Source organism: Athene noctua, chromosome 13 (genome assembly GCF_965140245.1).
Source record: "Athene noctua chromosome 13, bAthNoc1.hap1.1, whole genome shotgun sequence".
Classification (NCBI taxonomy): Eukaryota; Metazoa; Chordata; class Aves; order Strigiformes; family Strigidae; genus Athene; species Athene noctua.
This window is the reverse complement of record NC_134049.1, coordinates 6,817,151-6,840,847: the sequence shown is the minus strand read 5'-3', so window position 1 is coordinate 6,840,847 and position 23,697 is coordinate 6,817,151. Positions and strand designations below refer to the sequence as shown.

General features: G+C 40.8%; 1 protein-coding gene across 1 annotated transcript in view; it reads left to right on the top strand.

Annotated features, from left to right (window-relative positions):
- The first annotated feature begins 368 nt into the window (after nucleotides 1-368).
- The window catches only part of ARNT2 (aryl hydrocarbon receptor nuclear translocator 2), a 104,726-nt gene continuing 81,397 nt past the window's right edge, over nucleotides 369-23,697 (top strand). The window contains exon 1 of the mRNA XM_074917141.1: nucleotides 369-456. Coding sequence (XP_074773242.1) covers nucleotides 426-456 — 31 coding nt within the window. The 5' untranslated portion in view covers nucleotides 369-425. The remainder of the gene's footprint in view (nucleotides 457-23,697) is intronic.

The window sequence follows — 23,697 nt, the reverse complement described above, 5'->3', positions numbered from 1 at the left end:
CCTGGGAGGAGCCGCGCGCACCGGGGCCGCCGGTTCGAGCCCCCAGGGGGGCGGCTGGGTCGGGGCCGGGGCGGAGGGCGCGTTCGCCGCGGTCCTTGCGGGGCGAGGCGCGGGGGGGTCCCGCCCGGGCGCCGGCGGCCGCGGGCCCAGCGCACATGTGCGGCCGCCCGGCACATGCTCACTGAGCGCGGCGCATGAGCAGACGCGACGCGGGGGCCATCGGACATCTTGGGCCGCCCCGCACGGAGCGGGCAGCGGGGAGCGCCGCCGCCGCCGGGCCCCGGGGCGGGAGTAGCCCGCCGCCCCCGCGCCGCCCGGCCCGCCCGCCCTGGCGCCGGCCGCCTTCCCCTCCCCCGCCTCCCCCGGGCTGCTCAGAGCATCCCTCCTCCCCTCTTGCATTTGTCTTAATTCTTCTCAGAGACAAGATGGCAACGCCGGCGGCGGTAAACCCTCCCGGTGAGTAGCTGCTGCTGCCGTCGCCCCCTGCGCTGCAGGGAGTCCGTCTCGCCCCATGTGGCCCCGCCGCACAACACTCCCCGTGCCCCCGCCCCGCCGTAGGCACACACCCGGTCCCGCAGCCCTGAGGGCGGGCAGCCCCCGCCGCTCTCCCCTGCGCCCCCCGGGCTCGTCCCGCGGGCCGGCGGGGGTGACGCGGGCCGGAGGGGGCGCGGCGCCGGCGGCGGGGGGAGCCGGGCCGCCCCGGGCCAGGAGCCGTCCGCCCGCCCCGCGGCCAGCCGCAGAGCCGGGAGCCCGTGGCGGGTTTCTCCGGCCGCAGCCTCAGCCCTGCCGCCGCGGGGTGGAGGCGCCGCCGAAGTGAGCAGTTGTGCAGAAGCGCCCGCGGCCGTGCGGCTGCAGAGAGAGGGGACGCGCTCCCCGGGCGGGAAGGGCGGCGCTGGGGCGGCAGCAGGGTTCGGCCGCACCGCGCAGGCCGGTGTCTGCCCCCGGGAGTCGGTAGGAATGTTTGGTTTTCCTGCCGGTACACCGGCCAGTTTTATTGTCGTGAAGCAAAAACCGGCTTGCGAAGCGTGGCTTGGAACAAAACAGGGTGTTGCGAGTGACCCAGGGCACCTCAGCGTGTGGAGGGGCTTTGCCATGTGTTTATTTTCTTGCCAAAGGATGCAGTAAATATTTACAGCTCCTTACCTTTGTTAAGAGGAGAAACTTACAAAGATTTTCTCTGTAGTTTTTGTGAGGAAAGACGTTCCCTGAGGTTACATGTCCATGAGATGCAACATCTGTTTCGTTGGCTACGTGATAGAGTAAGATGGGTCTGGATGAAATGCCGTAGTACGTATTTTGGAGATGTACTTGGATCAACTTAGTGTTGGATCAACAAGTATCTGACACTAAAAATAAGTGGGACAACATATCTTGCAGTGGGCTCAATACTAGCGAAGAGTATTTCAATCAAAGGTGGATTCCAGTTTTAATATCTGGTCACATTTGGTAATTTTTTTCTAGAGTCGGGTTCAGTTTTGACAATTAAGGGCTTGCTTGAGTAAATGCCAAGTAACGTTTAAAGGTTTTTCTTAGATTAAATCCTGCTGTAGTTGGTTGTGTAGTTGTCATCCTGAAAGTAAATATTATGATATAAACAATTAATTTGGTTCAGTAAGTGTCAATAAAGTAAGCAGGAACAGATCTTTGCCAATCAGATTAAGTTTTTATGTTAGAATTCTACATATTAAATGAAAATCAATATTTAATGAAAGGTTATTCAATGAATATTATTTAGCTTCTGGGATACCACGTTGCGCATGATAACGGCGAGTTTCATTGCATGTGCACACAGCTAGAATCAGTGAGCTGTTTTGCAGACAAAGTGGGGTACAAACGGCCTTTTTTGACTTAGTTTTGGTTTGACGTTCTCCTACTGCTCCTCCAAGCTACGCACTGAAGGGACAGCCCTGACCACCTAAGAGGTCTGTGCTGAAACTGCTGAATTACAGCAGAGCCCCGTGGCCCTTTGGCACCAACCGTTTCAGCTTTTGGTTTCCACCTGCCTGCAGCTGAACCCACAAAAAGCTGTGGGTGCAGGAGGTATGGTATGCACACATCGCAGAGCAGCCTCAGGGTAGGGCTTCCAAGTTGTTCTCCCATGACCGCTCTGTGAATTTAGAGAGTGTCATGGGATTATTGAAGAAGCATTAAAAAAAAAAAAAAGGGAGAAATGAGAGCCAAGTTTGTTGGCTGTATGCATCGCTGTGCAACGATGTGACACGGTTAAAAGTTGATCGCGGTGGTCCTCAAACTCCTAAGCACAGATCGCAGGTCCACCGGAAGGATGAGGAAACGTGTTGGTTTGCTGAAGTGAACTAGTACCTACTTCTGCAAGGCTGAGGTTACAGAGCATCATTTCACTCCTTGTCTCGGCAGTTGGAACAGATCTGAGCCGAAAGACAAACTCACTGACTGTTAATGATCCTCCTACGTTTTCTGTGCGTGAGCGTTGCTGTCAGACAAATGTAGCTATGCATGGGTGAAGTCAAAATGAGGAGTTTTTGAGCTGTGAACAGGTGAGGAGAGGAGACCTTCCATCTGTAGTGTAGTACTGTGTTATCTCTACCACGGACAGCCGAAGGTAGAGCTGCATGGAATACCTTGATTTATGCTGTGGGGTTTTTGGAGTCCTAATCTATTGCTTTTGTTACTTTTTTTGGACTAACTGCAAAGCAGTGCAGAGAAACAATCAAAAGCTGTAGCGAGAGGATTCTAATACTGCTGTTTTCCCTTGGGGCCAGATCCTCAGCTGGAGTAATGTGAAAGGAGCCCTATTAGTATTGGTGAAGCTGTGCAACCTTACGCCAGTTGCCTTTCTGATCTGCAATGTTAGGGGAGCACAATAGAGAGATTAACTTGTTAAGTATCTTTAATGATGATTAGAAATTACAATATGATTAAATTTTTATTAAGCAATTGTCTGGGGTTCTAATAACAGTTGATAATTTAGGCAGGACATTAACTTGCAGCTACCACAATACAAATACAAGTGATTTTAGTCATATTCTAGATAGTGGAATGGGGATTAGCAGAGAAGGAAGAGCTGGGTGTTCTCTAATTCTGGATGTAAAGGTCTTTCAGCATGGGATCTCCTGGTACAGAACCATGCACTGCTTTGCAGCGTCATCTTCTCGTATCAGATGCAGATTTATCTATTTTTCCACTGTTCTGTTTTTAATGGAGAGTTTGAGTTGTGAAACTTCATGGGAGTGGGAGCAGTTTGCAACCTGTCCTGGTTAGGGGTCACTGGAATTGCAGTGTCAGGGACCGAACTGTGGTGGGGGTAAGGCCACCTCTGGGCTTCCTGGGCTGTGTTACATCTAAACCGATAGCTCTTTCTGGTGAGGGTGTTCGTCCATAGCTGCAACTGGACATCGCACTGACAGAAATGGGGGGCTCTGTGAGATAATCTTCTTTCTTCCTCATCCTGCATGCTCAGCCTTGGGAATGGGATCTGGTCAGAAGTACTTTTTTCGTTTGTCGTAATCTGGATGACTAACTGAAGTGTGAAACACAATACAGGTGTGTGGGAAGCTCATCTGCATTGGCACAAAGCTTCAGAGTTAATTTATTTCCTCCTGAAATAAGATTGGCATATTAAATGGGATTTAAGAACAAAAAAATTGTGGAGGTGTAACAAGCATTTCATAAATTACTGCTTGCAGCAAAGTAACTTAGTGCTATCTCTGTTTTAAATGTATATACTTCTGGAATGCAAACTCGTCCATAACTGTTGCTACTTTGGGGTCAAATTTTACTTGAGTGCAGTACATGATGTGGTGGTTCTTATGTTAGCCAAGTTGGGATGAAAACATAAAACCCTTAATGAATTCAACGTTTTCTTTTCCTGAGACATTACTTGGTTTTGGGTGATGAGTTCCCATCTGGCTTAGTCTGATGGGTTGTCCCAGAGCGGCAACTCTCTGCCTTGATCAGGTGATGTGAAATAACTGATTGTATCCTTTCAGCTCTTCCTGATGAATTATCCCTAGATGAAAGGGCCACCCTGCGTAGTATCTGTTCCATATTCTGAAAAGGAATTGGCTTTCTGAAGTTGTCAATCTTGCCATTTTCTTTAGTGTTCATACAGCTTTGAAATCGATGACTTAAAAAAAAAATTACTTCAGTGGTTTAGATTTCAAAATTTCTATTCAACTCAGAGCCCAAAAGTTGTTGTGTTTTATTGCTGCAGTAGTAACAGCTTTGCCCTTCATTAAGGTGTAAGACTATCCAGTCAACTCCAAAATCAATTTAACAGCATCCTGAGGAGTAAATGGAGTATTCTAGTGACGATGGTATTAATGGGCTCTGATGTTTCTGGGAGGCAAAAAAGTAGTCTTCTTTCTAAGATAATGTTAAAACAAAGGTCTCAAAAATGGAACACTCATTAGTTAATGGGAGTTTTAAATGGCAGATAATCTCCTCCTATTTTCATATCTTTCTTACTGCAGATTTGGTCCTTATTTCAGTCATACTGTGGTGTGAGATGACAGTGCCTCTTGAATTGTTCTGTGATAATATTTTGTCCTTCAGGACTGTGTACCAGACAGTAACTTGCATTGAAGAAATCACATTTTTGGATATTTCTAATATAGAGAGCATACAGAAGATTTCAGGATATCTCTTCTATCACAGAATATTTATTTAAAATTTGCATATGTAGCTTGTGGTTAGTTCCAAATATTTTTTCAAATAGAATAATGTTTCCCCATGCCTCTTAATAAAAATGCAAAACAAAACAGATAGTGCTGATTTCTGTAATACCAGATGGTATTGCTGATTTTTCTTTCCAGTAAGAAAAATTGCTATAGAGATTAGGTAGCAAAAGAAAAAAATAGCCTTTTCAAAACAGTCAAGGCAAAATAACACTGTTGATGTAGTGATTATTATTATTAAGAGGACAGAAATGGGACTGTCATTATGAAGATGTATTCAGAGATTATGCTTAAATGGCTTGTGAAGATCAGATATGTGTGTCGTTTAGGGTAATTTTTTGGGTCTTGCTGCTTCATAACTGACAAGTAAGAATGGAAAATGCATTAATTCAGTGCTGCCCGCAGAAAGTACAATGTTATTCAAATTTGCAATAGAAAAAGGAAAGAAGGTTCCTGAGTTTAAGACATGGGAATTTAGATCTCAGGTCTTGTAGATCTCTGGCAGATTTTCCAATTTATCTATAGCAAAGTGTCTTTGGGTGGCCAGCAGTATTTAGAGATAGATGAATCAGCTCTGGATGAGCTGTTCTGTCTAGCCAGCACTGTGGAGCTCAGAGGCGCTGCCTTGGCTGCAGAAGTGTGCAGATACCAACCCAACCATTCCTTTCTTGACTGTAAGAGTGTGCTCAATGCAGGTTATGTGGAAAGAAATTTGTAAAGATAGAGGTGCTCCTTCACCCATACTGTAAGATAATTTGTGCAAAAAAAATAGATTTGCTGGATGATCCGGGCAAAAAATTTGGAATTTCAGAAATCTTGCATGAGTGCTTGCTGTATAAACAATCGGTACAGTTTACTTCTTGCTAACAGTATTTCCTTTGTTCAGATGTAAAGCGTTTCCTGTCACCTCATCCGTATCAATCATTCTGTCAAATGAGGAAAAAAAAATTTGTAAGGCTGCATTTGTACGTTTTAGTTAGCTTCTGATTTTAATACAAATAAGATAGATGCACAGTGTTAGCAAACAAAAGCCTGCAAAAAATTAATCGTCTTCCATTGTTTAAAATAAAAATCCAAATTAATATTAGTTGATTGAATAAACCCACATGGACCAAATACCCACTTTTTGGCTACTTCAGAAGGAACTACTTTGTCAGAAAATGTTACAGGATTTCAGCAAAATCTGGCCTTTAAAGTGCATAAATTACATGGTTTGAAACTTCAGTACCAAACATAGAATGCCAGTTTTTTAACAAGAGCTGATTCAAACTTTAATTTGGGTAGTCAAAATTTCAAATGGATCTTGGTTTTATTGTTTACATGGATTAATGGCCGTAGTCATGAGATGGCTAATGAATTAGAAGCTGTTTTCAAGATAGATGTAATTTCCTTTTTTTGTACCCAAAGCACGCTAGTCTTCCTTGGGCAAAGCCATCTGCACAGGGAGAAAGAGAAATCCTTTGTTTTGGATACTCTACATATTGATGAATGTTTCTAAACTTTCTGCTTCCTCTCTTTTTATTTCCATTTTGCCTGTCTTTAGTATTTCTGTCCTACGGTTTCAGTCGTGCTTTCCACTTACACGCCTCTACCTTTCTGACCGTATTTTAGCTGTGGTGCTGTGCTGAGCTATGTATTGACTTCTCCGTTACCGTTGTTTAAATGTAAATGAATCCTGGCATTGTACCGGTGCTGCTCCCAAGTCTTTCAACAGCTTATAAATTCAGATTCCATTCTGTAGGTAGCATCTGAAGCCCTCCCCTTAGAGAAAAGTACTTTTTCTGTTTTAAGTAGCAACTGTGCTGCCTTCCACGTAACCCAGCAGGTACTGTAAGGTATAATCAGTTGGCTCAAATTAGGAGCCTGCATTAGCTTACATCTGTCCTAGATCTATATATGTTGCTGTTTTGTTCAAGGACAGCTCATAACATTCATTTTAAATGTTTAGATTTGGGCTGCTGCAGTTTTTCTCATCTAAATGTCAACCGTATGTGACAAATAGAGTAATATAAAATAATTATAATTTTTTCTCTAATCAAGCAAAAGGGGTGTTGAATTGTTTAATTACTGGCTTTGCCAGCATGCAGATGGGAAGGCTTTTCAGGTAAGTCGCTCATACAAAATGCCTGAAATGGATAGTAATTAACAACTGGCTCTTCATTGGTATGTTAATTACACTGCCATTTGTCCTGGTGCCTGTCCTTGTTTAAATGTTCAGTTACACTGAACTGAAGCGTTCACTTCCTGGCAAACACAGAATGTATCAGAACAGTTTGACTCTCAGATATATGCAAATATTTTATGGGAAGAGGCATGCCAGTAAATCACTGAGCTGCAAAGAACAAAAACACTGCATATTTGTATTCCTCAGAGGTAAAAGCGAAACCTGTTTCTGTGGAATATACAGGCTTGATTTTGAAAAATGGTCTCCAGTACTTTCCCAGTAATAATCCAGAACACAATTTCATGCAAGTAGATAATTTTAGGGACGTGTCGCTGCTGGCTCTCTCTGTTAGTCAAGGTAGGTGGACATCTGGGTGCTCTTAAATGTCCTTGCAATGCATGTATTTTTAAAACTTTGTTGCCTATTGTATCTGGATGAAAAAATCAAACCGAACTGGAAATGCTTTTAAAGCTCAGGATAAAACTGATTATTTTGAATGCAAGGAGAAAGTAACTCCTTATGGATAGATTACGTCGGTAGTCTCAGATCGTATTTAACTTGTGGTTTACTTATTTTGAGAATGCAGATTGTCTTCTGTTATTTGGATGGTGCTTTGCAGAGTGCATTCCCAGTCTCCGCATACTGCTGCAATAAGTAAGAACATACTGCATCTGTATTCACTTACTACGGTTTAACTGTAATGTCCTGAGGAGGGGCAGGCTGGTGAAGTTACGTGGCTGACCAGCATCTCAGTATGAGGCTAGTATTTTAACTTGCTAAGTTTATGTCACATGGAAAGTGGTTAATTTGCCCGACACACAGTGACCCTCAACACATGGCAGAAGTCAACCCCTGAAATTGCGTGCTGATTGTAACGGTAGCTGTGGGAAATGGATTACAGTCATAAAATTAGCTATGAAACGGCACTAGCTACTGTGTGTCATTGCCCTCTGAGTCATGTTTGATCTGTTTATTGACAAAAAAATTTATTGCTGTTGGTACAACAGAGCCAACATGGCCATGGATGAGCTGGATTTCCATTGTTTTGCATCCAACAGGCAAAGTGGCTAGCTCAATTTTGAGTCCGACTTTGAAGACTTAAAGTACTGTTACCTTGAAAACCTTGGTTTGAAATGCTGATTTCTTGTGTCCCCATGCACTGAGAGGCAGCTCATTTAACAGCAGTCTGTGGAGGCTGGCTGGCCCTGTGAGAGAATTTGGGAAAATAGAGGTTAGTCTGATGACTATTCCTGTGAGTCATGTTCATATCATAGTGTATGGGGACACCAATGGTTTCCTCAGATTTATTTTTTTTTTTAAAGCATCTTTAAGAGATTGCCTGCCCTTCTGTGTACAGTTCTGTCACCCTGACAATGCTCTGCACTTTCTGTAGTGAGTAGTGGTTTGACCAGTAGAAAACAAGGCTGTATAATGAAAACTTTATTTTTGTGAGATTTTTAGTAGCTTTAGGAATAAAGTGGCAAATTATTGGAGCTATGTAAAGGTTGCAGTGTTTCTGGGATAAACATTCCTCTGCTAAATCGTTTTGTTGAGGTTTTCACATAAACCAGACAATTTTTCTGGTTTATGTAAAAAAAAAAAAAAGTTTGACTGTGCAATTCGGTTTGTGGGAATAGCAATTGCATCTTAGCTGCATTGTATTTTTGCTTACCAGTGAAGGTTTGATTTTTCATTGTTGAAATTAAAATAAATGAATCATCGCTAAGAAAAACGCAGGAGAATTTTCAAACTCTTTTTGATGAGGATTGGAAAGTAAGAATTTCTGAATGCACTGGCAGTTTTAAAAGGTGGACTGAAGTCTTACTAATTATTCGTCAGCTTCTTTCCTGCAGGTATCTTATCAGAGCAGAGTTTCTGTGAAAATAACCGTGGGGGTGTTCAGACCTTGGCTGGCTGCGAGGCAGAGTTTGGGGGAAGAGGCACGGGGCCGCCCGGCCTTGGCCTTCCCATCCATGGTGCTGAAAGGGCGCGGGGCTCTGCTCTGGGTTTGAGGCTTTGAGCTCCATCTCTGAGCGATAACCAGTAGCGGTTGAGGTGTTGAGGACATGTTCTATTCTCCTGGCTCTCTTGTTGTGATGGTGATCTCCAGCAAAAAGGACAGCGGGCTGCTGGAATGAAGAATGTCTTAAATCAACGTAGCAGGCTTCCCCAAATGCCACATGTGCAGATTAAACAGTTCCTGCACAAGGCCTTAAAAAATGTGTAATGGCTCTGTAGATTCTCTACCAGCAGTTCTTTGCATTTGTGAGTTAAGGTTGGTCCAAACCATTTCTCTTTGTTACATGGGTGAGGCTGGATTGGATTCTCATTAAGAACAAAACCTGCTAGATCAGACTTGTGCTGCATGGAACCTCTATTCAAAAATACCCCATTACAGACATTTTAGAATAAAGTATAAAATTTTTATTCTGAATGCTTACAGAATAAGACAGCAATGGAGAATTTTCTTCCTTCGAATAAGACAGCAATGGAGAATTTTCTTCCTTCGAATAAGACAGCAATGGAGAATTTTCTTCCTTCGAATAAGACAGCAATGGAGAATTTTCTTCCTTCGAATAAGACAGCAATGGAGAATTTTCTTCCTTCGAATAAGACAGCAATGGAGAATTTTCTTCCTTCGAATAAGACAGCAATGGAGAATTTTCTTCCTTCGAATAAGACAGCAATGGAGAATTTTCTTCCTTCGAGTAAGACAGCAATGGAGAATTTTCTTCCTTCGAGTAAGACAGCAATGGAGAATTTTCTTCCTTCGAGTAAGACAGCAATGGAGAATTTTCTTCCTTCGAGTAAGACAGCAATAGAGAATTTTCTTCCTTCGAGTAAGACAGCAATAGAGAATTTTCTTCCTTCGAGTAAGACAGCAATAGAGAATTTTCTTCCTTCGAGTAAGACAGCAATAGAGAATTTTCTTCCTTCGAGTAAGACAGCAATAGAGAATTTTCTTCCTTCGAGTAAGACAGCAATAGAGAATTTTCTTCCTTCGAGTAAGACAGCAATAGAGAATTTTCTTCCTTCGAGTAAGACAGCAATAGAGAATTTTCTTCCTTCGAATAAGACAGCAATAGAGAATTTTCTTCCTTCGAATAAGACAGCAATAGAGAATTTTCTTCCTTCTTTGTTGTTGATAGGCATTGTGAGTACTTAGGTTTATGAGAGTCTTTGGGGCTCCTTGTAGTTTATTTAAGCTTGGGGTTTGGTTCTTGAATGATCACAGCTGTTGGTTTTGTTTCTTCTAAATTAAACCAAGTGTTTCTAGACTTGCTGTACTCTGTGATATCTTCCTGATACAACAAATGAACTTGTGCCTGTCTGAGATGTAGTAATCTTCTGGTTAAATATATCTTGATACTCCTTCACTCTTCAACCAGACTAACATAATATGTTTCCAAATCGTTTCCTTACTCAATCTTTTTTTTTAGTTGTGTCCTCCTTCTGCTTCTTAAGCCCTTTGATTCTGAACTGTTAATGAGACTGAGGCTTACAATGGTTTTCAACATTTTAGTAAAAGCTGCCAGTCTGAATAACTTTTGCTCTCCAAAGTTTTCCTTTTTGTTACTTGTGTTTCTCCCTCCAGGTTCTATGCGTGTTTTTAAAAAAGAGGCCATGTAAATATGTAAGTCATGTTTGAGATTAGGCAGCTGTAGAATGGTACTGTAAAACAAAATCTTAGTGCTGGGGTACAATAGCTGAATTAAAAGATGGGTGGTTTTACTTGTTGGCATTTTGGTTGAGTAGAATCAGTTGGATTGTGTGAGTGGGTGGAAAGAACATTAACATGAAGTTCATGCTGAATTATGTTTTGCTTGAGGAAAACTATTCATTAGTCTCATAGCTGGCACATGCCTTTTTATTCCTTCTCTAAAGTAGTATCTGACTACTTTGATGAAAAGGTTGATGTGACATTAAGGAATTGGTTCTGCCTCATCTACTGATGATGTGCAAAAGCCTTTCTGCCCTTGGCAGAACTGAATAAGACACAGGCAGCACGCCAGTCCTCACTTTGCTCTAGCAAGGGCATACATGTGGTAAATGTTTCGGGGCACGCAGAGTCATGGCTCCATCTCTTAGAGTGTTATGTCTGGAGGTTAATGTTGTATCTGACTTCAGCTCCAGAGCTCATTGTGGCTCCACCTAAAACCCTTACTGCTTTTTCAAGATGGTCTTAAGGACAAAATGTTCTTTCATCATTGCTAAATTTAAAATGACTGGTAATTATGAGTAAGAATTTCAGAAACCAATAAATTCTCACTGTGCAGGAAAATTCTTGGCTGTTACAAGCTGCCTACATTTTTCAGTTTTATCGCCGGCTGGCTATCTCATGTCTGAGAACTGACCAGGGAATGAAGACAGTCTTGTGGTCCAGGCACTGGACAGGGTTCACATTTACTACAGACTTTCTATTTAACCTCTCACAAGTAATATCCCTGTGCCACAGTTCAGTCATCTGATTTTTGTTTCCCTTTCTCTTACCTCCAGTTTGCATGTCCTGTTTGTGAGACTGTGTTTTCTGGGATGCTTTTTTTCATATGTGTCTTATAAAATGACATATTTGTAGGAGAGTGTGGAGTACCTATCCTGGAGCAAGCAGAGAATATTATTTTTTTTCATTGTGATATACTAATTGATAATGTTTTAATAACAGACTTTTATTGCAACCACATTTATGTTGGATTAGAAAAGATTTTTTTCTCCCATTGGGAAGAAGAGGAGATAAAAAAGCGGAACGTGTAGCTTCTTTCTTCTTGGAAACAGCAGATATTATTTATTCCAGGCACATGAATAACTGTTAATTTGTATTTTCTTTATACAGTAGGTATGATGTTGAGGTAATGTGCTTTTTAAGTGTCTTGGCAAAATATACACGAGCATAGATGGATAGCCATTTCAGTGCTGAACTACCAACAATCCACCTAGTTTTAAAGTCTTAATATAGGCTTTACAACTTATTTCTTGCGATCTACACTTATGGTTGCTTTTGTCACTTAATTTGCCTTTGAAAACACATTAGTTTGTTCTCAGCGAGTTATAGTTTGAAGTAAGATTGAGATCAAATATTCATTGCTTCATACACAAAAGAAATGATCAAAATTAAATGAAACAGAGTTTCACAGAGTGAAAATTATGAGATAGTTTTCAAGTGTTTGTGTGTTTGAGAGTTGAATTTTAAAAGTAGGAAAATGCAATATATGGGGGTATTTGGTTAGTGTGTTAACACAAACTGCTCTTTAAATCAAGTCAATGAGCTGTCATCGGATGTAAATACATTTTCAGAAATCAAATCGTGACTTTTTCTAATGTGGAAATGTAATGATAACATATTTGTAGTGATTTCCTGGTAAGTGCATTAGGCTGCCACCAGTTGTTTGCTTTGTGGCGTAGAGTCCCTGTAGTAGCTGGAACCTGATCGCAAAGTTTGGCATTCAGACTAATTTTATATGTCCTTTGTACTTATCTGTGCTGCTCTTCAGTCAGCAAATATCAAAGCAAAAAACTTAGTTTGGTCAATATTTACAGACAAATACTCAGCTTGTTTTTTGACAAACATCCAGCTTGTTTATAGTGAGGGTTTTTTTCAGTATCATTTTTCACTTCTGTATTTGATATATCCACAGAACTGTCTGTCTGTGTGCTTTTGGGTACAAGTGGCTTGTAATGGATGTCAAATCATGTTTAATATGAATATGGGGACATGGAAGAATAATGTTTTGTTGTTATATGCTTTAATTTGTTTAGTAGTTCACTGGTAGAACATCCAGTGAATTCTTGTCTTTTGTAATCCTGAAAAAGCAGTAAGAGCATGGCCATTATAGCTGAGCACTTGAAAGCCTAGCAGAGCTTACCTGGAAACATCATTTTCTCTCTTATTTTAAAACTGGTAATTTTAAAATGCAAAGTATGAGATTCAATATCATAAAAGCTGTTCGGGGAATAGCTGTGTGAAGAAGTTAAGCGGAAAAAAGTGTTCCAAAATTCATGACAAATTCTTGGGTGTGTAGTAAACCTAAAGTACCACTAAGGAGTCTTTTGTAGCAGAGCAAATCAGTATTTTGTATTTACTATATGCCTATGAAGGTTTCTATTATGCCATAATGTTGGGGTGTTTTATTTGGAGCATCTGTGGGAATGAAAAATTCTAGAAAGTAATGCAAAAAATGTAAATTGATGTAAACCTTTGAACTTCCAAGAGCCTGTGGGCTTTTTTTTTTTTTTTTGTTACTTGCAGACATGAAAGATATAACATGTGAAATGACATAAAAGGCAGAATGTTCTAAAAAATGTAATTGATGATCCTGGGGCAGTGAAAGGTAGAAAAATCACTAAGACCTTTATCTGTAACTATTTTTAGTTTGCAGAAAAATTCAGGTTTTGGGAAACTCATCTTCAAAGATGAGGGTGGCTGCTAATATGGGTTGGTATGTCAGAGCAGCTAAGACTTCAGATGTTCTGAAGGTTGTCCTCTGTGGGAGGTTAAACTGAACACATCCACATCTCTGATAGGTGCTAGCTGAATGTGGGAAGACTGGTATATACTCTTCAGGTGGCTTTTTAAGGTCCCGTTCAATTTGAATCTGGAATCTTCTTATCCACAGCCCTTTTCTGTGGTCTGAAGGCTAGACTATAGTGCTTCATAAACTGGGCCTGGAGTTTAGAAGAATAATGGTTTGGAGTAATAGCTTACACAAGCAGTCTATTCACTTGTACATCTTGTTTGAGTCTTACGAAGTTTTTAATCCTTGTTGCTGCTATGGAAAAGTGAGGCTAGCTGTTTTCTTCCATATACAGAGAAAAAAAAAATGAAAGAAATGTTAATCGGAAAATCTACTTTGACTTAATGGAAGTTTGGTAAGGAATAAATGAACAATATTTAACATGCAAGGCTCAGGCTGGGTTTTTGAAATGGAGTAAAATGTGGTATTTGCCCCCCCCCGCCCAGTTTTTAGACAGAGAACGTTGCATTAGAAATTGTGAGAAAAGGGAGAAGTACTAAACCACACCCTATTTTTAGAACATGTTTTATGATGCGCAGTGATAGTCTTTTTAGGGTGTTTCTCATAAATATTCTTATTCTTGGTAATAATGTGGGAACACCTGAAAGGCCAATTAATTATCGTAACATGAAATAAGCATCATTTGCTTGTTGATCAAGCAGAACCAAAGTCATTAGTGCTATCAATAAAATACTGTTTAATGAAAACAATAGCATTCTGATTACCCAACAGTGCCCAAGGACGCTGTAAATATACTGATAATTAAGTATTTGGTAATGCAAGTTGCTGTTCTGAATGAAATTTAGAATTAACATACCCTTCTGAGGCACACTCAAAAAAACCCCTTTGTCACAATAAAGGAATTTGAAGGACATGAGTAAGTAATTTTTAAGAAATAATTTCATTTAGAGTGGTCTAAATTTTACATCTTTGTAGTTGGACTGTGTTCCTGAGCTTTCTGCAGCTGAGGTGATGTCTCTGTATGTGTGGGTGCGTCACAAAGCCCTCAGGTCTTTGACCCCAGCTTGGTCAGTGGCTTGCAGTGTGGCTTGTGGGCCACCACCAGAGCAGTAGTGGTTGGTTTAGTCTGATGTAGTCTGACAGTCACCACTTCCTCAGAAATAGTATGTGCAGATCTTTCATGGTCTTCCTTACCAACCCCTCCATGACTTGACTCAATAAGATGACCACCAGAGATGATTTCTCCTGGTAATTAACCCATGCTCTGTCCTGGTCTGGCTCCTTGGATTTTCAAATTTTTAAATTTAGGATAAATTTTATAAATAATTGCACTGGTGAACTTAGACAATGCTTACTGTGCTTGTCCACCTCAGTGAAAATTAATTATAAGACTATTTATGTGAAACAATTGTAAGAGCGGAGCAGGAATGAATTTATTCACAAAACCAGCTCTGCTCATTATTTAAGACATATCTTGTCAAAGTTCTTCCAACTTGAACCGAAAGTTTTAGTCATAAATAGTGCCTTGCATGTTCATGAAATCTGATAGCTGCCTATTGTAGTTAACCGAAAATATGAACAGGAATCAAGTGATGGCTCTCAGATCACATAAAATGACTTCCATGTGAATTCTGTGCATTTCTGGGTAGAAGGGGAACGTCAAATAGTCGAGAGAAGGCTTTGGATTCCTAGGAAAGCTAGGCTACCCCTCATCTGCATTTGGTTAAGATCAGTTTTGGTCAATGTACGCAGATTTGTTAGCCCTTACCTTTATTTCATTGCATATTTGCAGCTATTCAGTACGTTCTGTGTAGTTGGTAGTTTAGAGCCCTGTCATCTTGTTATGCTGTAAACTCTGGAGAGCCACAGTATTGATCTCGGTGGGTTTTTCTTGTGTACACCATTGTAAGTATTTTAATAGCAGTTTCAAAACAATTTCTGCGAATTGACAGTTGAATTTGTACGTGAACAAAATAGATTTGTGATCAAGCATTGAGATTTGCTTTAAATCTAAACCAGCTTCTGTTGTTGGAAAAAAAAATTGCTGGATAGATAGTAAAAAGCCAGACTTCTTGATAAAAGATAATTAGAAATATTATTTTTAAATAAGTAATAGAAGATGAATGAATAAAAATGAAGGCTCAAGTGATGACATAGTAACAGCTCAGTAGTTTATCTGCACTCATTGCTATTATTTATTTATCATAAAACAATTGCATAGGAATTTATCAAAGGACATTAGCTTGTAAACATCTTTCCACAGTTATCTCGTAGAACAGGGAAATGAAACAAGATGAGGAGTTTGGGGAAGGACAGATAGCAGTGATGATATAAACCTAGTAGTTGGTGATCTAGAGCAAGGGCATACTATGGAAATGCTTGATTTGATCGTTAATGAAATGAATTAATAGTATTAGTTGACTAATTTCTTACCTTTGTAGAAGCAGCACACTTGAGAAATGTTGTGTCCCTTGCTCATGATCTAAAAATTGGCTGTCTTGTCCCAAAAGAAAGATTTTTTTCAAGCTCAGCATGCCTTTTCCAGCACTGGCCAAAAGCAGGTGCTTGAAAGAGTTTAAAATCAGAGCAAGCATGTATGGTGCTTCCCTTGGGTACCTTCCCACCCTCCGGCCATCTGTGACTCAGAGGCTTTTTGAGCGGGGCGTGACATTTCTATTTTGTAGCACTCAGTGTATTTCTTTTCCACAGTTTTGGACAGGCTCTACTAAAACCCATATAAACTTCTAACATCCACAGCTTCCCATTGCAGGGAATTTGGGACATCCAGAGATAGTTGTGACTGGTCAAGAAGGCTTGCCAAATGTAGTACGAGTGTGGGAAGATGAAAAAGGTGAAAAGGGGCAAGCTGTGGGACAAGTTGATGATAGCTGAAAGTTTCACATTGCCCTTGAAGAGTGGACAGGCTTGGGGTGGCTCCCAAGAGGGGACAAGCAATGCAATGGGAGAAGGAATCTAGGTTTAGCTGTTCTGTTTTATACATGTAGTCATGAGGATGGCCAGCAAGGGACATGATGTTGAGCAAGGCAGGAAAAGTGGAATGGTTGGATGGTTTTTCCTTCTGTGTAGGCAGAAGTCCAATCTCAGCAAGTCTTAGCAGTGCAGAGGCAGATGTGACAGAACTTGGCCATAGCTGGATCACAGTAAAGCTGATGGTGTGGTGTTGTGGGTTGTATTTTAACTTGCACTGGAACAAATTGAGAGTTACCCAGTTGGCTCTTTGCTTTTCTACTGAACAACAAATCTTACGAAGCCCTTTTAACAAATAATTAGTGATAAACTTTTGGGGCAGAGCCATGTGCAGGTGTTTTGCCTAATTCATTATTACTGTGCCTGACTTTAGTGTAGCTTTAGCTTGTCTTGCAGCTTCCACTTTACCTCCTGGTGTTTTTCTGGATGAAATATAGCAAGTGTTCTGTTTTAAAAAGGGGGAAAAAAAATGTCCTGTATGTGGATTTTTAATTGAACGCCAACCAAAACAAGCTAAATGAAACAGACTTGTTAAATGAAGAGTTAATGGACTGAGCATGATCTGTCTCTGAGAAACTTGGAGGAAAGTCATTACGCTTTATTATTTTTTCATCATGTTTGTTTGCCCAGGCTGGGTGTGTGCTTGTAGGGTTTTTGTGAGTTCATTAATGGGTTAGCTTTGGCCACTTCTGTATAACAGAACAGCCATATACATTATTTGCTAGTTCTGATGCTAAGTAAAATTTATGGAAAATAGCTTTGAATGTTACCTTCTGTTTCTTGCACACAACTTATAATTATGCAGTTATTTTTGGCAAATGCAAAATGTCAGAGGAGGAGGAAGGATCACCATTCATTTCAAATGGAAATGATGCATAGTTTGGGGAGCCTAATTTTTTGGCAGTTTATTTAGTACTTTTGCCACGTGTCACTAATATTAGATGAAATAATATCAATAAAGCCAGGGAAAATTAAGGCAGAAAACAATTAAGGGAAGAATTATCTTGTATCAGTGCGTGATCATGTATATAATAGCCTAAGAGCATGTGGAGTCACATTCAGACAGCATAAATGATCCTGCTGCTGTTGACTGCAGTTTCACTGTGACCCTTCATGTAAGCTAAGGACCTGCCTCTCTTCTTTTAATAAATCAATCCTGAAACAGCCTTTCAAAGCCAGATTTTCATCCTCTCTGCAACTGGCCTTTTACAGTAGCTGCCCTACTTCCCTGCCCGGTTTGCGTGTGTGCTTTCCCCACTTGTGACTATTTATACCTGAGACACTTGCCAAGTGTTGGAGACTCAGGTTGTGTTTTCAGTACAAGGCTAGTCCAGGTCCTTGGATGTGCTTCTAGCCCACTTTTTGGTTTACTTCCAGACTTTGGGTGTGAGAAGTGCTTTTCTTCTAATACGTCTGTTCATTGTAATCGTGGTGGAGACCTAGGCACTGTTCTGCTTGAGGTAAAGCTCCCACTTCGGCAGTGAAAATGATTTATCAAATTTTAGAGGCAGGCCAGGCACTCAGGTTCAGGTGACAGTCTTCAAGTTCATTCTGCAGGGCAGATACAAGCCCTGTTTGAATTCTGAGGGGGTTTATTATTTTCCAAGACTAGAGACGCACTTTGAGAACAAGAGCCATTAAGGCTTCTTTTTTTCATCTTTATTTTGAACTCCAGCAAGCTCTTTTTCTTGAGGGGAATGGTCATAGTTTTGCAGGACTTGTCAGCAGTTGGATGTATTGGCTTATTAGAGGAAGTACAAGAAACAGTTCATCTAAGCCAGAGGCTGAATAGATGGAGAAGGGATAACAAGGAATTATGAATGAGAAGTGGAAGAATAGCTAAGGAAAAATGCACGGGCATACGTGAGAAGGTGAATTGGTGCCATGCCACTTGTCAGGAAGATAGAAATGAAGAAGCAGCTACCCTTTCCCCTCTTCCCAACCTAACCTTATGTAGCAATGTGCATCTTCTGTCTGTGCCTCATGTTGAATTTTTAGTCTATAACAATCTGCAGTAGATGGATTGTGCTGAAGGCCATTCTGAGTTTATTCAGTGGTATGTGGGTTGTTGCTCATTCAGGCAGAGAAGGCATAGGCAGCGAGCAGGAATGCGCTCCACATCCTTTTCTTATGCCCTGATGTCTGTGGAAATTGTTGTTCCTCGACCACAGGGTAGATCTGGATGAATGGAATTACCAGACATGACTGGAATGAAGGTGATTAGCATAAAAATTGGAAATAAAAATAAGAACTATTGTCAAAGTAACGTTCAAAATCACTTAGGAGTACTGTGCAAAATCATTTTTGGTATTAGAAATTGTGAGATTGATGTTTCCACAGCTGGGTTTTTGGGTGTCATGCGTTCTGCATGCTTCAGAGGACCCTGATTTTCAGTGTCAGCTGCTCATCCTGCCGGGATCTGTCTTGCTTTGTCCCTCAAGCTGAGCACTTAGAGCAAGAATTCCCTTGAAGTAGACTAAAACTCTCTTTGTCAAGGTCTACTTCTAATTCTGTCTGCATCCCACCTTCTTCTGCACATCTCTGTGGTGGTGTTGAACTCCAGGGCACATAAAAAAGTATGGTTTGTACTGAGACTCCAGGGTTCCACAGACGGGTTGTGTGGACACAACAGTGAAGTGTGGGGGCACCATAGAGGATTTCACCTCTTTTTGGCTTCAAATCCTGCTCTCCCCAGTCAGCTGATGGCACATATGGTAGATATCTCTTAGATTTGTTACGTTGCATTGACTTTGGCATCTCCTCCAGTCACAGCAGAAAAGGCAATGAGCAAGTTAACTGGATTTGGCCTCTAGACCACCAGTTAGGCCACTCTCCTAAATGGTTGGTCACTGTCTCTGCTGACTAGCCAGTCCCCCCATTGATCAGCTTAATTGCATCATCTCCCCCTGCCCTTCATCTGTACTTAACATTCACCTGTGATGCAGATGGATGATAAAGCTCTGATTTTAATTTTAAAAAAGGGAACGTTTCGCTAGTAAGTACTCACCACATGTCCTAATTTTTCTTTAAGATTATGGGGGACACCCCACCCCCCCACCCCAAAGTACAGGGTATTGTGGTGGAGGGGAAATTTTTTACTGAAGTAGGATTTATATATTATTCATAAAAGCCCTTCCTATCTTAGTAGCTGTTTCCAGAACCTAAATGGTTAAAGTAGAAAATGTTAGTAATTTTGCTGCAAATAAATTGATCAGTATGCAAGACGGTTGTCACCGGCTGAATCATGGTCCACAGTTAAGGTAAACAGATCTGTGATGACATTTTCTGAGCAGAATACCAATGCTGCTACATTTCTTCCCAGAGGTTTCTGACACTTCTTATATGCGGATAAAATTTCTCTCCAAGAAGGTTTTGTTCACAGGAAAGAAATAGCATCTCTGTAAGTCTTCCTTAAAGGTGGGATTTATTATATTTTGTGATTTATTTGTTATCGTAATTCTGTTAAGAGCATGGAAAAGAATGTTTTTGCTTTTCTGCATATCCTGTCTGTACAGTAGATCTTTCTGATGTGAAGTCTATTTAAAGTATCTGGCAATGGAATGCAAGTAAAACAGTATGAACAGAGTTATCAGGAACAATGAAAATGTTTTATTTTTTGTATTCCCTGAGAGTGAGCTCTGTATTACAATCTCTGTAGTTAACATGTGAAAGCAATGACTGAATATACAGCTAGATTTTTAGCATAGGTGTTTCTATGAAATATTTTTGGCTACATGATGTCTTTATATTTTTATTGGCATATTCAAAAGTAAGAGACATGGTTTAGTTTATTCTTAAATGTCTATGTGCTAGGCAGAAAATCTCCTTTGCAATTGACTGCAATCAAAACCTTTTTGCTGAGACGCATCTAACTCCTGTGTGACTTCAGGGTATGGAAAAATACAGTTTCCAAAGAAGTTTTTGAAATCTGTTTTCTTAGAACATTTAAAATCTCTGTGTACAATGCTGTTCATCGGAGAGGGCATGTTCATAATTCTGTATTTAGCCTTAGATCCACATTTACTTGGAGGTGATTGACATCTCAGTCGTTCTATGGATTAGCGGTTGGAAAGCTGTCGCATTGGTATTGATAAAAGTAGAATCTCATTCGTTTAATCAGATGCTGGTATCTGACTTTAATCCTGTTTATTACAGTAGATACTGAAGGATCAAAGAGCCTTGTGGAGAGCATGCTCAGTGGTACATGACATGTAAAAGCAAACCTGGAACCGGTTGTTAAAGTTAATGTCAGGGATTCGAAGTCTGCTGAAGTCGGGAAAAACATTTCTTCAGTAGGCTTCAGATTTAAACCTGGACCTGTCTGTGTCTGGCGTGTGTAGGTGAGGGGATTAGAGCCCATGATGCCCGAGTGGCTGAAAATAGTGTGGTTAAATAGGACCTTTTGTAAAATGGATTTACAAAGTCTCGTCATGCACAGCGTCTGGTTGTATTTCAAAGCTTCCCATCAAGATGTATGGCTGTGGTTTCTGGAGAGGAGCAGAGCACGAAACGCCATCTCCAGAGCTGTGTGCTGCAGGCTGTGGGGGTACCTGGCCAAAGAGCCGCGCTGCTCTGGGGGTGGCTCAGCAAGTCACAGATTTTTGTCAGAGACAAGTTAGAGCTGCATTTTGTGTGGTGGATCTGGGGTGAGGCTCGAGATTTAGAGTTTGAGATTAAGACCTGTGGTTTAATAATTCTTTGCCTAAAAAGAGAAGTCCAGGTTCATCCTGGCGTGTTGCACTGTCCAGTAATGTTGCTGTGATTGTGGTTCATGTGCACCTTCAAGGTATCTTTGTGCAGCCTTTAGGGTTTTTTTCTCATGTTTTGCTTTGTGAACTGCACGGTAGCTATTACTTATATTGATCTCTCTAACAAAGTTAGAGATGAACGTGGAATTTATTGGAAATAAATCCCTGTGTTCTATCCCTATATTTTTAATGTACGTTTGCAGATTGTCTTTTATTTCAAAAAGATCCCTGAATCTTTTGGGGGCGACCTACACACGGTGTTGGAGGAAAGTGTAATATCCAAGCTTGGAGGGTTCAGCAGTGAAATTAATTCTGGACAGAAACGGAGGGACTAATTCTGCGGCTTTTACATTGAGCACTGAGATTGTCCTTGGATTAGTGTGGCTCCTCAGGGATCCCCAGGATGAACATTAGTGACAGGATCAGGCCTGCGTCCAGGCATGACAAGAGCTGTTAGGTGTCATATAACTGGGAGAATATCCGCTAAAGATTGTGACTGTTGTGCTGGGTTTTATTTTAATAGCATTTCTGTGTTCTTTGGCAGATCTCTAGGTAACTTTCTAACTTTGAAATGAAATACTGTGTGTATTTTTGCAGCAGCAAAGTGATTTCTGTTTGACACTAAGGAACTTCTAAATTAATTTTTTTCAGAACACTGCCTTGATGGTTATAGATGATTTTCATGAACATCCAGCCTGACCTTGCTTTACTTTCTGAACATTATACCCTTATGGTCATGTTTTAATTTTGAGTAAAGTAAGCAACACTTGTTTTATTTCTGTTGGCAGAAGGAAAGTCCACTCTCAGAAGGTCCAATCTCAGAAAGAGAACAGCTTGTTTCCTAATGTTCATTGCTGCTGAAACACTTCTGTGAACATCAGTGTTAACATGCGTCTGGACGTGGGTGTAGATGAGCCTGGAAATGTGATCTTTATGACTGTTGACCCAGCAATTCTTTTTTTAATTTTTTTTTTTTAAAATATATATAACTAATTTGACACCTGCTTCTGCAGTGCTGGGCTTTCATACTAGTTTATGCTACAACAGAATAGCTTCATTTACTTTCAGGGGGCTGCCCTAAATTTATGTTGATATAACTTCACACAATTGCAGGTTACCCTTCTGATTTTTTTTTTCTTTAGGTCTGTGTCCAATGCATGCTCCTTTTTTTTTTCTTTTATTTTTTTCTTTTTTTTTAAAGGGTAATAGGCTCCCTGGAGTACCTCTCTACCACAATATTTCTATCTGTGATTGCAGTTTATGGGTGTTTTTTTTCCACTGTCTCTCTTGTTTTCTTCCCTGAGAATGCACAGACAGGTAACTTCTCAGGTGCTTAGCCAGAGAAGCAGCTGATTGTTCCATCAGATTTTTCTTTTTTTTTTTTTTGGCTCTGCCTTCCCAGATTGACCCTCATTTTTTCAGATAACATGAGATAACTTCTCTGGCCAACCCTTTTTAAAATAAATGTAAAAATATCATCAAAGATCTGGTCCTTTTAGATGCTTACGGATTACTAGAAGTAATTTGTGAAACAACTCGGATCCATTCCATTGTCTCCCCAGATGATCTTGCAGCCTGCAAGCAGGGAGCTCTTAGTTTGTGAGTAGAGTTTTTACAGCCACAATCTAGTGCTTATATTTCTGCACAACCATCCAATTTCGGTAACAGCTTCCAACACCCAGTTGGCTGCAGCTGAGCAGTGGAGTCATTTTGTCAGCTCTGTCCCTGAAGTCCTCCTGTAGTGCTCTGGTGTCACTGGTTGTACACCGAGACCGTCTGTGAGATGCTTCACTGCTTCTCTAGCTGCCCTCGCTGAGGCAGGTCAGGTTCTGGGTGCTCCATGGTGATGTTGCCCTTGGAGTTGCTTTCTTTGCTGTATTTGCGATGTGGGACTTGAAAGAGATCCAACCCTCCTGGTTTCTCCATCTGCACAACTCTTAATTCTGTTGTGTCAGGAGGGAAATATTGGAAGGCTGGCTGCTTTTGTTAGCTGTGTATGTCCACCCTCGAGGGTTTTCTGAAAGCTGCAATAGGTCTCTTTGACATGGGAACCTGTGAAGTGGAAAGGTAAACTGATGTATGTGCAGGTCTGTCACACCTTCAGACTGTTGTATAATGGAAAGTCTTCTGATTTGAGGGGCCTGAAGTTTTCCTCCCTCTTAGTTGAGCTTTCCTATGGATCTGCTGATTTTTTTTTTCTTGTGCTTATAACTTGGAAATTTTTGAAAATATCCTTTTAGAGTGGTCAGCTCAGTGACCTTGGTTTTGTTCTTCCAGGACTGTGAAGACATATTTGAAGGCTCTTTTGTGTAAGAAGTTACATTATTCATTGCACTTGTTTTGATCTGCCATTCTAGAGATTCAAGATACCTACACAGTAATTTTTCAGTTTATACCCTGATAGACAGATGATCTATTTGTTGCAGAATTTTTTCTTTCAGGTGTTTTTGGACACTGATATAACTGAGCCTATGGTTTGGCCATTCCTCTAGCCTTTCTTTTTTTCTTATAAAAAATGCACAGTTTTTTGATTTCCTTACTACTTGAACCTTAGTAACTACCCTTGCCTCTCATGTCTTCATACATTAAAAGCTAAACATAAGAGCAGAAAAAAAACTCAGTCTGCCTAACCACAGCCACCTAAACTGGACATCTGATCAGGTCTGCCTGAG